Source organism: Diabrotica virgifera, chromosome 9, assembly GCF_917563875.1.
Source record: "Diabrotica virgifera virgifera chromosome 9, PGI_DIABVI_V3a".
Lineage (NCBI taxonomy): Eukaryota > Metazoa > Arthropoda > Insecta > Coleoptera > Chrysomelidae > Diabrotica > Diabrotica virgifera.
The window spans coordinates 189,090,070-189,102,023 of record NC_065451.1 but is presented as its reverse complement, the minus strand read 5'-3'; the positions used below and the strand labels follow the sequence as shown (position 1 = coordinate 189,102,023).

Below are 11,954 nucleotides of genomic sequence, written 5' to 3'. Positions count from 1 at the left end.
GACTATCACAAAGTCAATAAGAAAAGACATAAGAAACTACAATGTAGAAAAAACAAAACAAGCAATAGAGCAAAATAAGAACATGAAAGTTTTGAAGAACGTAAGCGTACAAAAAGGAAAAATAGAAATCAACAAACTAAGAAACAGAACTGGAAAAGAAACTACAAACAGAGATGAAATATTAACAATAGTCGAAGAGTTCTACACAGAGTTATACAAATCAAGAAAAAAAGATGACAATGCGCAACCTCCAATTACAGTAAAAACTGGAGTATTAAATCAAGGATCGGATTTAATGCCCGATATAACAAAATCAGAAATCAAAGAGGCTCTGAAGAAAATGAAAAATAATCGAACCCCAGGTGAAGATGGAATAGTATCAGAAGCACTAAAAATTGGAGGAAATATACTACTTGAAAAAATTAAACAACTTTTCAATATCTGCCTTCACAACGCCAATATTCCAACAGACTGGAACAACGCTACTATGATTCTATTACACAAAGCAGGAGACAAAGCCAATTTAGAGAATTACAGACCGATTAGCCTCCTCAGCCATTTATATAAGTTATTTACGCGAATAATAGTTAAGAGAATGGAAAGAAAGTTAGAGACTTATCAACCAAGAGAACAGGCAGGATTCCGAAAAAATTACGGAACAAATGACCATCTACAAAGTATAAAAACCCTGATAGAGAAAGTAGTGGAATACAATAAACCCCTAGTTCTAGTTTTTATCGATTTTCATAAAGCCTTTGATACAGTTGAACTTAGCAAAATATTACAGGCGCTTAAAGAATGCAGGCTAGATTATAGGTATACAAAATTATTACACAAAATATACTTACAGGCAACAACCACTGTCAAATTACATACTAACAGTAATCGCATAAAAATAGAACGGGGGGTTAGACAAGGAGACCCAATGTCACCTAAACTTTTTAATACGGTCTTAGAACATGCTTTCAAGAGTTTGGATTGGATGACAAAGGGAATAAAAATAGATGGAGAATACCTAAACAACTTACGTTTCGCCGATGATATAGTCATAGTAGCTGAGGATCTAGGTATGGCAAGAGAGATGGTACAAGAACTCGTTGTAGCTACAGAAAATGTTGGTTTAAATATAAACATCTCAAAAACAAAAATAATGACAAATTTGGTACCCAACCAGAACATCAGTATTGGTGGGAAGGAAATAGAACTCGTAGATAGATATAAATACCTGGGACATGAAATTACGATTGGCAGGGATAACCAGACTCATGAGCTGAAGAGAAGAATCGGTCTTGGGTGGGCAGCATTTGGAAAACTGAGAGAAACTTTTAAAAGTGAGTTACCCACATGTCTAAAGAGAAAGGTATTCGATCAGTGCGTCCTCCCAGTCTTGACGTACGGATCAGAAACACTTACCTTAACTAAAGCCTCGGCTACCAAACTAAGAGTCACGCAGAGAAGAATGGAGCGGTCAATGTTAGGAATAACTCTGCGAGACAAAATCAGAAACGAAGAAATCAGGAGAAGAACAAAGGTGACTGACGTCATCGAGAGGATAGCCAGGTTGAAGTGGAGATGGGCAGGACACGTAGCCAGAATGACAGATGGGCGATGGACGAAGAGGTTATTGGAATGGAGGCCAAGAGAAGACAAGAGAAGCGTCGGTCGACCGCCTACAAGATGGACTGACGACTTAAGAAAGGTAAATAAAAACTGGATGAGGGCGGCGCAGGATAGATGGGGTTGGAAACGAGGGGAGGAGGCCTATGTTCAGCAGTGGACTTTTGAGGCTGGATGATGATGAGTAGATGGTGCATAAATCGTTTAATTTTCAATATGTTTTTATAAAAATCGTTTTACATGTACTTCTTTTTACAATAAATGCCCATGCAAATTTTCAAAGCAAATGGTGCAGTACTTTTTACAGTACAGTACAAATTTTATTGAAATCGCCAGTAGATTTAAACGCCGTTTGCTTTTCAGCTAGAAACCCCCTTCAATGCTATAGTTGTCAATGATTTCGACAGTATTGAAGAGTTGTGAAAACTGCATTTTACCTTCTGAACTAAACGGCCTATCTTTGTTGTTATCACTGTAATATGTACTATTCTCTATTCTCCAGACTTAGTATCCTCGAACTTTAATCTATTCTCAAAATTGAAATCCTTTCACTCAGATTAATACTTTGATGAGTATTCTACAGGGGAACATTACACAGAGAGAATAACAGCGTTGAGCATAGCAGGATGAAAATATTTTGATATTACAAAAAAATTCTTTGAAATCTACGGGACAACTTTTCAGATCAATTATAAATAACATCATTAAGAGTTCACTCCTTATATTGTTCTTTTTGACTGACATTAATTATAGTTTTCGATTTAATTGTGAAGGAACAAAAAGAATCCTAGAAACAACAGATATGAAAACACTTCGAAAAATCGATGGTAAGACACTATGGGATAGAACTAGAAGTGCAGATATACGACGGAGATTCAAGGTGGACAACATTAATAACTGGGTGAAAAACAGAAGAGTAGAATGGAACGACCACATAAGCCGAATGACAACAAATAGGGTCGTAAGGACGGCGAGAGACGGTTGCCCAATAGGAAGACGATCAGTGGAAAGACCACGAAAAAAATGGAATGACAACTTACTGGAGGAACATTGAAAAACAGACAGTGTCTACACAAAAAAGAAGAAGATTTAATTGTGAAGATCACATAGTTTCTTTTTGTCCTGGTCTATATCTCGAAAATCTACAATTCTACATCAACTCAACCACCTCAATGCAGACTCAGTTTTGGTTACTGAAATGTATCAAAAATCATTTTATAGTTAGAAAATTGATACAATAGAATAATAGAACTTGAACATTGGCGAATAAAGACCAACATTGACAGAAAAGTAACTATTTCATACACTTGCTTTGTCGTAACAATCATATCAGTTATTTTCTAAATTTTTCGTGATGTATACCGAAATTATTAATAGAAAATTTGATTAGATATGATTGTTTGGTAGCAAAACAGATGATCATACTCATTCAATGTATTCATCAATTCATCATCTTAAAAAAGTCTTCTTAGAAACGCACCTTAGAACACAGTAATATCAAAATTTTAAAGTACTCTACTTTAAAATGTGGAATACAGTGCTCTATTTCTTAAAATTATTTTTAGAGACAATAGACATATGAGTGAAAGATCCACAAGGTACCTAATAGCGCAAATTTTTTTTGCGATTTTTTAACAAAGATTTTCGATCTTCAAGCCCAAATGTTAAACAATTATATGGTGAAATCGAGACGCCAGTATTCAAACTTCATAATATTGGTGATAACATCTTATTGGTGACAAATAAGGTCTATCCATTTTCTAAAACCGTCTGTCGTCTTATATTCATTTTAGCACAGGTGTCATAAGTTACTAATTGATTAGTCAAAAGCTAAAAGCAAATCAATAACTCGAAAAATTATTGCCGACTCAAATATTAACATTTAAATATCTACTTAATAAATATTTAGATAAACAATATCGTAAAACAAAGAGATGATGTTATGTAAAGTTGTTTTGTAGTAAAATATATGTATCGGATGGGATTCCCGCTAGGATTCATTTCAAAACTTCTACTTTTTCCCGCTCTGAGCTTTGAAATCCAAGAAGGTTTGTCTTATGTCCGCAAGAGCACGCTCGATGTTCCTTGCGAAACGGTGACAATCCTGTAAACAGAAAATCTAGTTAGTTGAAATTAGATCTTTAACTCAAATCAAGAAGTTTAATAATCAAATAAAAAAGTTTAATGAAAAGTATAGATATAGAAGGGGAAGTTTTGTGTCAGTCACTGAAAAATTAGTTTTTTACTGCATTTTTCCGATGTAGTTTCCATTTAGCATTAAAGTGCTTTATCCAATATTTCCCACAAAATAGTTTGTTGATGATAACCTTTGTAGATTAGTTAAACAACAAGTCCTGTATAATGGGGAATTCTGCAAATTCACAACGGTGTTATGGTGTTAGAGAAAAATGAATCAAATAAAAGTTATAGATCTTAAAAATTCTTTCAATTGAAAGTTTCTAAATTAAGATACATAAATAGTTGACCGAGATCATTACAAAAACTCTTATTTTTGCAGTAATTTATAGATTATTAATTTTGTTTTTTGCATAATTAGCTCGTAACCAACTGGAATATAGAGAGTATAAAATGTCTTCCAACAAGTTTGCCTTCCATATAATATCTGCATCCAGAGTTCCACGAGATCGAACACATACTACCATGGTTAAAAGAGACTTAAGGGCATTAAAACAAACGAATAGAATGGACTCAATATTCTACAAGAATTCTTATTTGTGAAATCAGCCATGCGCTGAAAGAAATGAAATCAGGGGCCTGATTCTAATTCAAATTTCGACTGAAAACAAGTCGCAATCAATATGGCGACGTTGAAATGCGACTGTGCGAGCCTTGTGGCTTTTAGTTGAACTAACGAAATGATGTCATAAAATAGCGACTTATCGAAATTAATAGCGACTCCAAAAGAGTGGTTGATAATAGGTTTGTTCTAGCAAACAGTCAAACTAGTCAGAAACCGTCAGCAAACAGTTGGTCAGTGAGAAAACATAATACAGTCACCAGTGCTATCCCCTCTACTCGCGCTGATGGTTTCAAACCGTTTGAAACTGATGCTAGAACAAACCTATTATAATTTCGAGTCGAAATTATTGTGACACGGACATGAATGAATGGCCGAAAGCGAGGTTAGGTTTAGTTTAGGAGATGTGTTTTGTTTGTTTCTTGCAAGGAAAACTAAAGCAAAAGGTATTAATATGGCTGGGTTTTATGGAAATTTGCTGGTTTTGAAGGAATTAGATAGAATAGTATTAAATTAGAAATATAATAATTGAGAATGTTCGTGAATTATCAACTCAATGAAAGATGTAAGGTAATAATCCGGGAAAATTAGTATAAAACAAGGAAAATTATGTACCAGCTATTTTATTACTGGACATGTTGAAATCAAATCTTAAGATTTCATATATTAGTAATATAGCTATGCAAAGTCCGCAGAAAGTGTGCTATTTGGTTTATAAACAAATTAGCGCTCCGAAATCTTTGGCAGTTCCATCGCATCCGATAGCTGTTATATTGGAAATGTTCAAAGGATTGTCACCTTGAAAATGCTCCACTATGCTATCTTTTATAGCTTCACCTGTTGCGGAAGCAGGAATTAAATACCCTAGGAAGGTTAATCCAAGTTCCTCTATTATTAAAATGTGCTCTTCTACTAGGTATAGTCTTTTTGTAAAATTTGTTCCCTCGTTTTTCTTGCTTAATTGGTTTGTCTTTTCTTCCATCAAAAAATAACCCCGCGTTTTTTCCATTTTGAGTGAAGCTAATTTCTGTGGCTTTTGTACAATTTTTCAACCGTGCTCGACGTATTTTAATCCTGTCAATTACCTTACTTTTATTATCTTCCATAATAATGCCAACACCTTCTACAGCACTGGTGATTTCTGCTGCTATTCTGTCTGAGACACCAGCCTTTTCAATTATTGCTCTGTAACTCAGAAGAATTTAACGTTAAACCAAAAACACTCGTATAAAAATTCACTGTAATTAAATTTTTCACATAGATATTTTTTTTCAATTTCCTTCGGCGGAAATTTTCCTCGGAAAATTCGGGTTTTCCAAACAAAATCTTTAATTTTCAACTAAAATTTTAGAAGTAATTATTTATCATTAATTAAATAACTTGGTGACATAAATCTTTTTTGTTATGAGTATCTTGAAGATATGAAAATTTGTATGTACAAAGAGGACCGGAATAAAAAGGTAATGGTTCAAAAATTGAAATCCTGTTGTTTATAACTCTGTCGCAAATGCCGGTCAAATTTGACCGGTTATACCTGGAACCACTCAATTAGATTTGTTTTTTCTTCGAAGAAGAAGCCGTGCCCTTTTTAACAGCGTTAACTTAATTTAATTTAATCTGATATTTTCTGAGGGGTTCCATTTGTTTATAAGTCAAAAAATTGTTTCTTTATAACATTACTGAGACTGCTCAAATAGTCCAATTTCAATTGTGTAAAGTACGTTGAATAGGTATATGTAGTGCTTTTTTATACGAAAATCATAGTTATTCTGGTGTATCATAATCTTTCTGGTTATTATGTCGACCGAAATTTTTTAATTAACATTTTAATTATTGCTAAACTATTGGTTAGATTGTCGCCGGCCTCCTGATATATAATCTACTATAAAAAATCTTTCATGTCACCAATTTATTTAATTATTGATAAATAATTACTTTCCTAAAATTTTAATTGAAAATTGCAGATTTTTTTGGGAAAACTCGGATTTTCCGAAAAATATTTTTGTTGAAGGAAATCGGGAAAAAATAGCTTTGTGCAGAACTAAATTGCGGTGACTTTTTATTTGAGTGTTTTTGGTTTAAAGGAAAAGTCTTTGGAGTTACAGAGCACTAATTGAAAAAAAAAAAAGATTTAGGAGTGCCAATTTGTTTATAAATAAAATAACACCCTTTCTGCGGACTTGTCATACCATATTACTAATATATGCAATCTTAAGATTCGATTTTAGCAATCAAATAGCTGGTAAATAACTTCTCCCAAAATTACATTTTTTCGATAATTTGCCCAGACTATCAACAAACGTTGCGGTGTTTGCATAGCCAATAAATCCAATAAACAGGAGGACCAACCCAAATTCTGAGCAGTGTCAAAATGATAACGTTAATATCCCCAGTTGGAACTAATATCGAAATGAATAAGAATCGCTATAAATTGCGACTGTCATGGCGGACTCGCAATTAAATTGCGACATCGAAATGAATTGGAATCAGGCCCCAGGTAAAGCACCTGGGATTGATGGCATCCAGCCTGAGTTCCTGATGCACAGTGGTGCATACAATACACGAAACCGTGGCTTGCAATGTTCTAAGTGCTGATATACTTCAGTCACGCAATGTTCCTTTCTCACTTAAGCGAAGAAAGATAATTGCAATCCGGAAACCGGGCAAACCAAACGATAAGCCAGAAAACTATCGCCCCTTAGCTCTACTGCTATGGTAATATGGTATATAAACTATTAGAAAAGCTTCATCGCAACAGAATTAGTCACATGATACTTGAAAATATCCCCACTGAACAAGCAGACTAGAAGTCTTGTCACTAAGATATCTTATAATATAAGCTAATTTTCAAAAGAAACAAAAACAGCAACAGCATTCATAAATCTAACAGCAGCATATTTATGATACTGTTTGGAGACAGGGATATATAAACTGGCCCGTATCATGCTGACAAACAGAACCGTCCAGGTAATAATGGGAAAGAAGACGAGTAGACAGATAAAGGTTAATAATGGCATTCCACAGAGTTCTGTTCTTGTCCCTTTACTTTTCAGCCTCTACATTGCTCACATGCCTGCAACCGAATCTCAGAAGTTTGGATATGCTGACGACTTCGACTGAACCCCTGCAACAAGCTCCAATCTTTAGAAACTACAAAAATCACTCTTACCAATGACCTATCCATTATCAGCGAATACGTTAAGAAATGGAGATTATAACCAAGTACTACAAAAACTGAAGTATGTATCAATTTTTCATCTCAACAACAGGCTGACAAACAGAGAATTACGAGTGTATTCTAATAACAAACTACATAGGGGTCCACAGCATCATCCTTTAGATCCTCTGCTCTTGGCCTGATATATTCTGTGGCAGAATACTGTTCATCGGTGTGGTTAAATTGCAGGCATACCCACCTGGTCGACACTCAGCTAAACCGTGCTATGCGTATGATAACAGGCAAAATTATGCCCACTCCTACAATGTAGCTACCCACCTTTAGTAACATAGCACCACCCAACCTACGCCGCGAACATAAATACATTCGATAAAGAATACAACATAATTATGGATAGTCGTCGACTTCCAGTCCACAACGGCATCCCCGATATTCTTGGAAACCGTCTCCGATCCAGGTTACCTCCCTTAAAATCCCATCAAGCGCTGCAGCAATTAAATTTTGACTTAAATGCCCGATGGAGAGAAGAATGGGAAAGTAAGACAGATCCGCATTATCGTATTCTACTGGACATCATAGACAAACCTGGTGAATTTGAACGTCCCCGTAAGATTTTGACAGTCCTTAATCGAACCAGAACAAACTGTGGAAGATGCGCCCACTCCCTCTACAGATGGGGTAAACTTCCCTCGACTTCTTGTGACTGCGGCGCCGCAAGACAGACGATCAGGCACATAGTACAGGGCTGCCCACGTAGAGCATAGACAGGCGACCCTATAGGTTTTGTAATGGCAACCGAAGGGTCAATAGAATATTTAAAGAAACCGGACATCTGTTTGTAATGTATTATATAATGCACAAACCTAAATTTAACTACCTACTCTGTGATGTAAGCCATACGCTAAATAAATAACGAAAATGATAACTTACCGTGGTCGGGCAACTCTCTTTGTTCGATACATGGAAGAACAGCAGATCTTCTCCAGCTATAATGTACGACACACCATAACCGTCGTCAGCAACCGGTCCGAAACCACCTCCTGCCGAAATGCATTTGGGATGTTTCTTTAGATCGAAGCGAGCCGTTTGGCCGTGAGGAGTTTGGGAGGTGGACAGTCGCCACGGCTCGCTTAGCACTTCTTGGAGGAAGGGGGAGTCTACTTCTAGATATTTCGAGACCACGTACAGACAGAAGAGGTGTCTGTCGATACCTTTGCCACACATCGCGTCTTGGGAGGTAACCTAGAAAAAAATGGTTTCGAAAATATGCCAATAATAAAAAATATAGATACAAATTTTTATTTTGGAATCGTTTACCGATAAGATGATCGAAACATCAAAAAAATAAATAATAATTAATATTGAATCTTAATACTGTAACGAAAAAGCTTATCAGGTGAACACTTTGGTATTACGAAGATTCTGCAAAAGGTTTGAGAACGGTTCTATTGAGAACGCCGTACAAAAATCATGCGACAAGGGGAAAAAATCGAGGGTTGCAATCCCCTCTCTTTGCGTGGTCCGGAGGGTGATTTGAAAAAGTACGGCTTCAGTTCCAAAATATTATTCATTAGTCAAAAAATTATTGTTCATTTGAATGTATATTAATAATTATCTTAATTTCGTGGTATACTTGATTTATAAAGCTGTAAAATCATTTGACTCTGTACGGCAACTTTTTTTTAACATGATATTGTAAAATACAATTGTTATATAGTATTGCCGTTCAAATGAAACTGTTCTAAAAAAATTATAGTAGAGAAATACAAAACAGATTTTTTTTTTAATTATTGCAAAATTTTAAATATTCATAGATTAATAAAATATAACAATTTTCTATATTTTTCCCTTGTTTTAAATGGTATTAAGATAAATAAATTAGGAAAAAATGATACCGTGCATTTTGATGCAGACCATATCTTTTAGGCTGATGAAAATTACGCTACCATTTTAAGGGATTAGTACTTTATGGTCATCTGATACTGTACGGTATTAACATATTTTTGAAGAGAACAATTATTGATAATATGATAAAATCATTATGACGTCTAACTGAAGTGAAAGGGTGTGTATATAATGTCCAAGAAATGAAACTGTAAATTCCAGTATCGACAGTTTTGTATACTTTTTGGTTTAATATATACTTCAAACATTATTGATACATGCATATAATTGATTTGTTTCATTGTAATGATGTGAATAAATATAACATCTATTTTATATTACTCTTTTATCAATATGAACTTTCAGATTTGAACGGCATTAACTTTTTATAAATTATTGCATTAAGTACAAATAAACTATCTAAATGCCGTATAAAAAATATCGTCATGAATTTCACCTTACATTTCGTTATATGGACTTTTCTTACATTTCGTTCTATGGATTTTTCCTTGAGTTTTTTCCCCTACAAACCTTTGGACCAACGAAAATGTACGGCATGTAAAAAAATATTATCTATGCATAAAATACTTTCAAAATAAATTAATTTTATGTTGTTTCAAATCACCCCCCGGACGTGGAAAGAGAGGGGATTGCAACCCTCAATTTTTCCCCTTGTCGCATGATTTTTGTACGGCGTTGCGGAATAATGGATTAGAAGCTGTATTGAAACAGTATGAAACTGATGCCGTACAGAATGAAATGACCAAATTTACCCTGAAAATTGTCAGAACGTCAAAAAAATTTACCAACTTTGAGGCGCACAATTTTTTTTACGGCACTGCGCGCTTTCTTATTATTTTTCATGGATCTATCGATGGTAAAAATGCCGTACAAAAATATATGACCAAAATGTACTCACTCTACCTGCACTTTTGAATTCTCACCAGCACTCAGTTGGACAGCTTACAAAAGTGACGGCATAGTGCTGAATCTTATTATTTTATGCTCTTATATCGTCCTATATACGTCACCTGGTGGTTCATATGACCCATCCATTTTTTGGACATGGGCCTGTAGTCTATAAGAGGTACTTGTTAAAGAATTCTTCAGCCGATTTGTTTGTTGCGGATCCACTCAGACCAAGGACGAAGGTTTGAGTCAATCTTCTTTCAAAACGTTTGTAAATTGATTAATGACAGCCGACCAAGTTTTAATGAAATTATGTCAAATTACGCAGAAAGAGAGGGGCTAGATTCGAAGTGACCACAGAAGTTCAACAGAAGCTTTTTAGTGTCCCGGAAATCGTCTCCCTAGCCTGCGGTGTTGACTAAGACCTCGAGATGGCTAATGGTATCTCGTCCGTATTCAATAAAAAGTTCGGTCGTTTGGATGAGTTAAAAATTCAGCAGACTAAAGTTGAAAGAGTACTGCGATTAGAAGACGGCCCTCGATCTTTGCTGTATATGGTGACCGGGAAGTCTTATGCAGACAAGGCAAGCTACGAGAACATATGGCGCGCTTTAACTAATTTGAAGAAAATCATGTGTAATTACGACATCAAAAATTTGGCTTTACCAAAAATATGGCATAAAAAACCTGGATTGGAAGTCCACGAGGAAAATAAAATTCCTGTAGCTGGCTGTATACCATAAAACACAAAAAATACAAGATCCTTTGTAAAAGGTATATTTAAAAGACCCCAATAAGAGTTACATCACAAAACAAAACGTTTTCGGATTAATAGGTAATCTATCATCAGTGTTAAGTCAATAGCATGCATGCGTGAGCTACCAAAAAGTTATGGGTAAGAACCCTTTAAAAGTTTCAAGATCTTAAATGATACTACATATTTTTAATAAAACAGAAGGATGTTGCAAATATTCCTGGATATAACCCAGGGCAACACAGGACTCTAACCCACGTGGATGTGATATGCAAGGAATGCACCTCACATATTGAAAATTGTGTGTCAACTCAATTGAGTCGACATGGCTCACGCATGCATGCTATTGGCTTAACACTGATGATGGATTACCTATTAATCCGAAAACGTTTTGTTTTGTGATGTAACCCTTATTGAGAAGCATGATTGAAGTGATCTTCCGAGAAACCGACGTACAAATTACTGTGTGTTGCATTAACTTGCAGAGGTCGTGTCCTTCAAAGATAGTTATTTCTTATTAAGGGGTTTACGAAGAGCTGGAGAGTCCTGTAGATTCCGCCATCTTGGGCTTTCATATAGAGTTACGGATCGGGACGTTCAGATCTAAGACGAGAACAGTGTAACGAAAAAGCTTATCTTCGATGTATCCCTTATAGTGATCGCAAATCGACAGAATGATGGCGCATATACGAGAATCTTCGTGATGTTCGAAGTGGCGATCGAGGTACGACGAGGCAGGCATTCAGAATAGTGACCTTGGAATTCTAAAACATACGGCATGGTTCCCTCACTACACATACAGGGTTTTTGGTAAAGAATGGGCCGTAGCTTAACCTTAGATTCCTGAGGTTAAA

At 35.4% G+C, this 11,954-nt stretch overlaps 1 protein-coding gene across 3 annotated transcripts in view; it reads right to left on the bottom strand.

Moving 5' to 3' along the window:
• Window positions 1–1,592: 1,592 nt before the first annotated feature.
• The window catches only part of LOC114339714 (carnitine O-palmitoyltransferase 1, liver isoform), a 167,744-nt gene continuing 157,382 nt past the window's right edge, over window positions 1,593–11,954 (bottom strand). For all 3 annotated transcript variants that reach the window (XM_050662700.1, XM_050662701.1, XM_028290386.2), the window contains 2 exons: window positions 8,484–8,795; window positions 1,593–3,721 (listed from right to left, as the gene is read on the bottom strand). In XM_050662700.1, coding sequence (XP_050518657.1) covers window positions 3,629–3,721; window positions 8,484–8,795 — 405 coding nt within the window. In that variant the 3' untranslated portion in view covers window positions 1,593–3,628. The remainder of the gene's footprint in view (window positions 3,722–8,483; window positions 8,796–11,954) is intronic.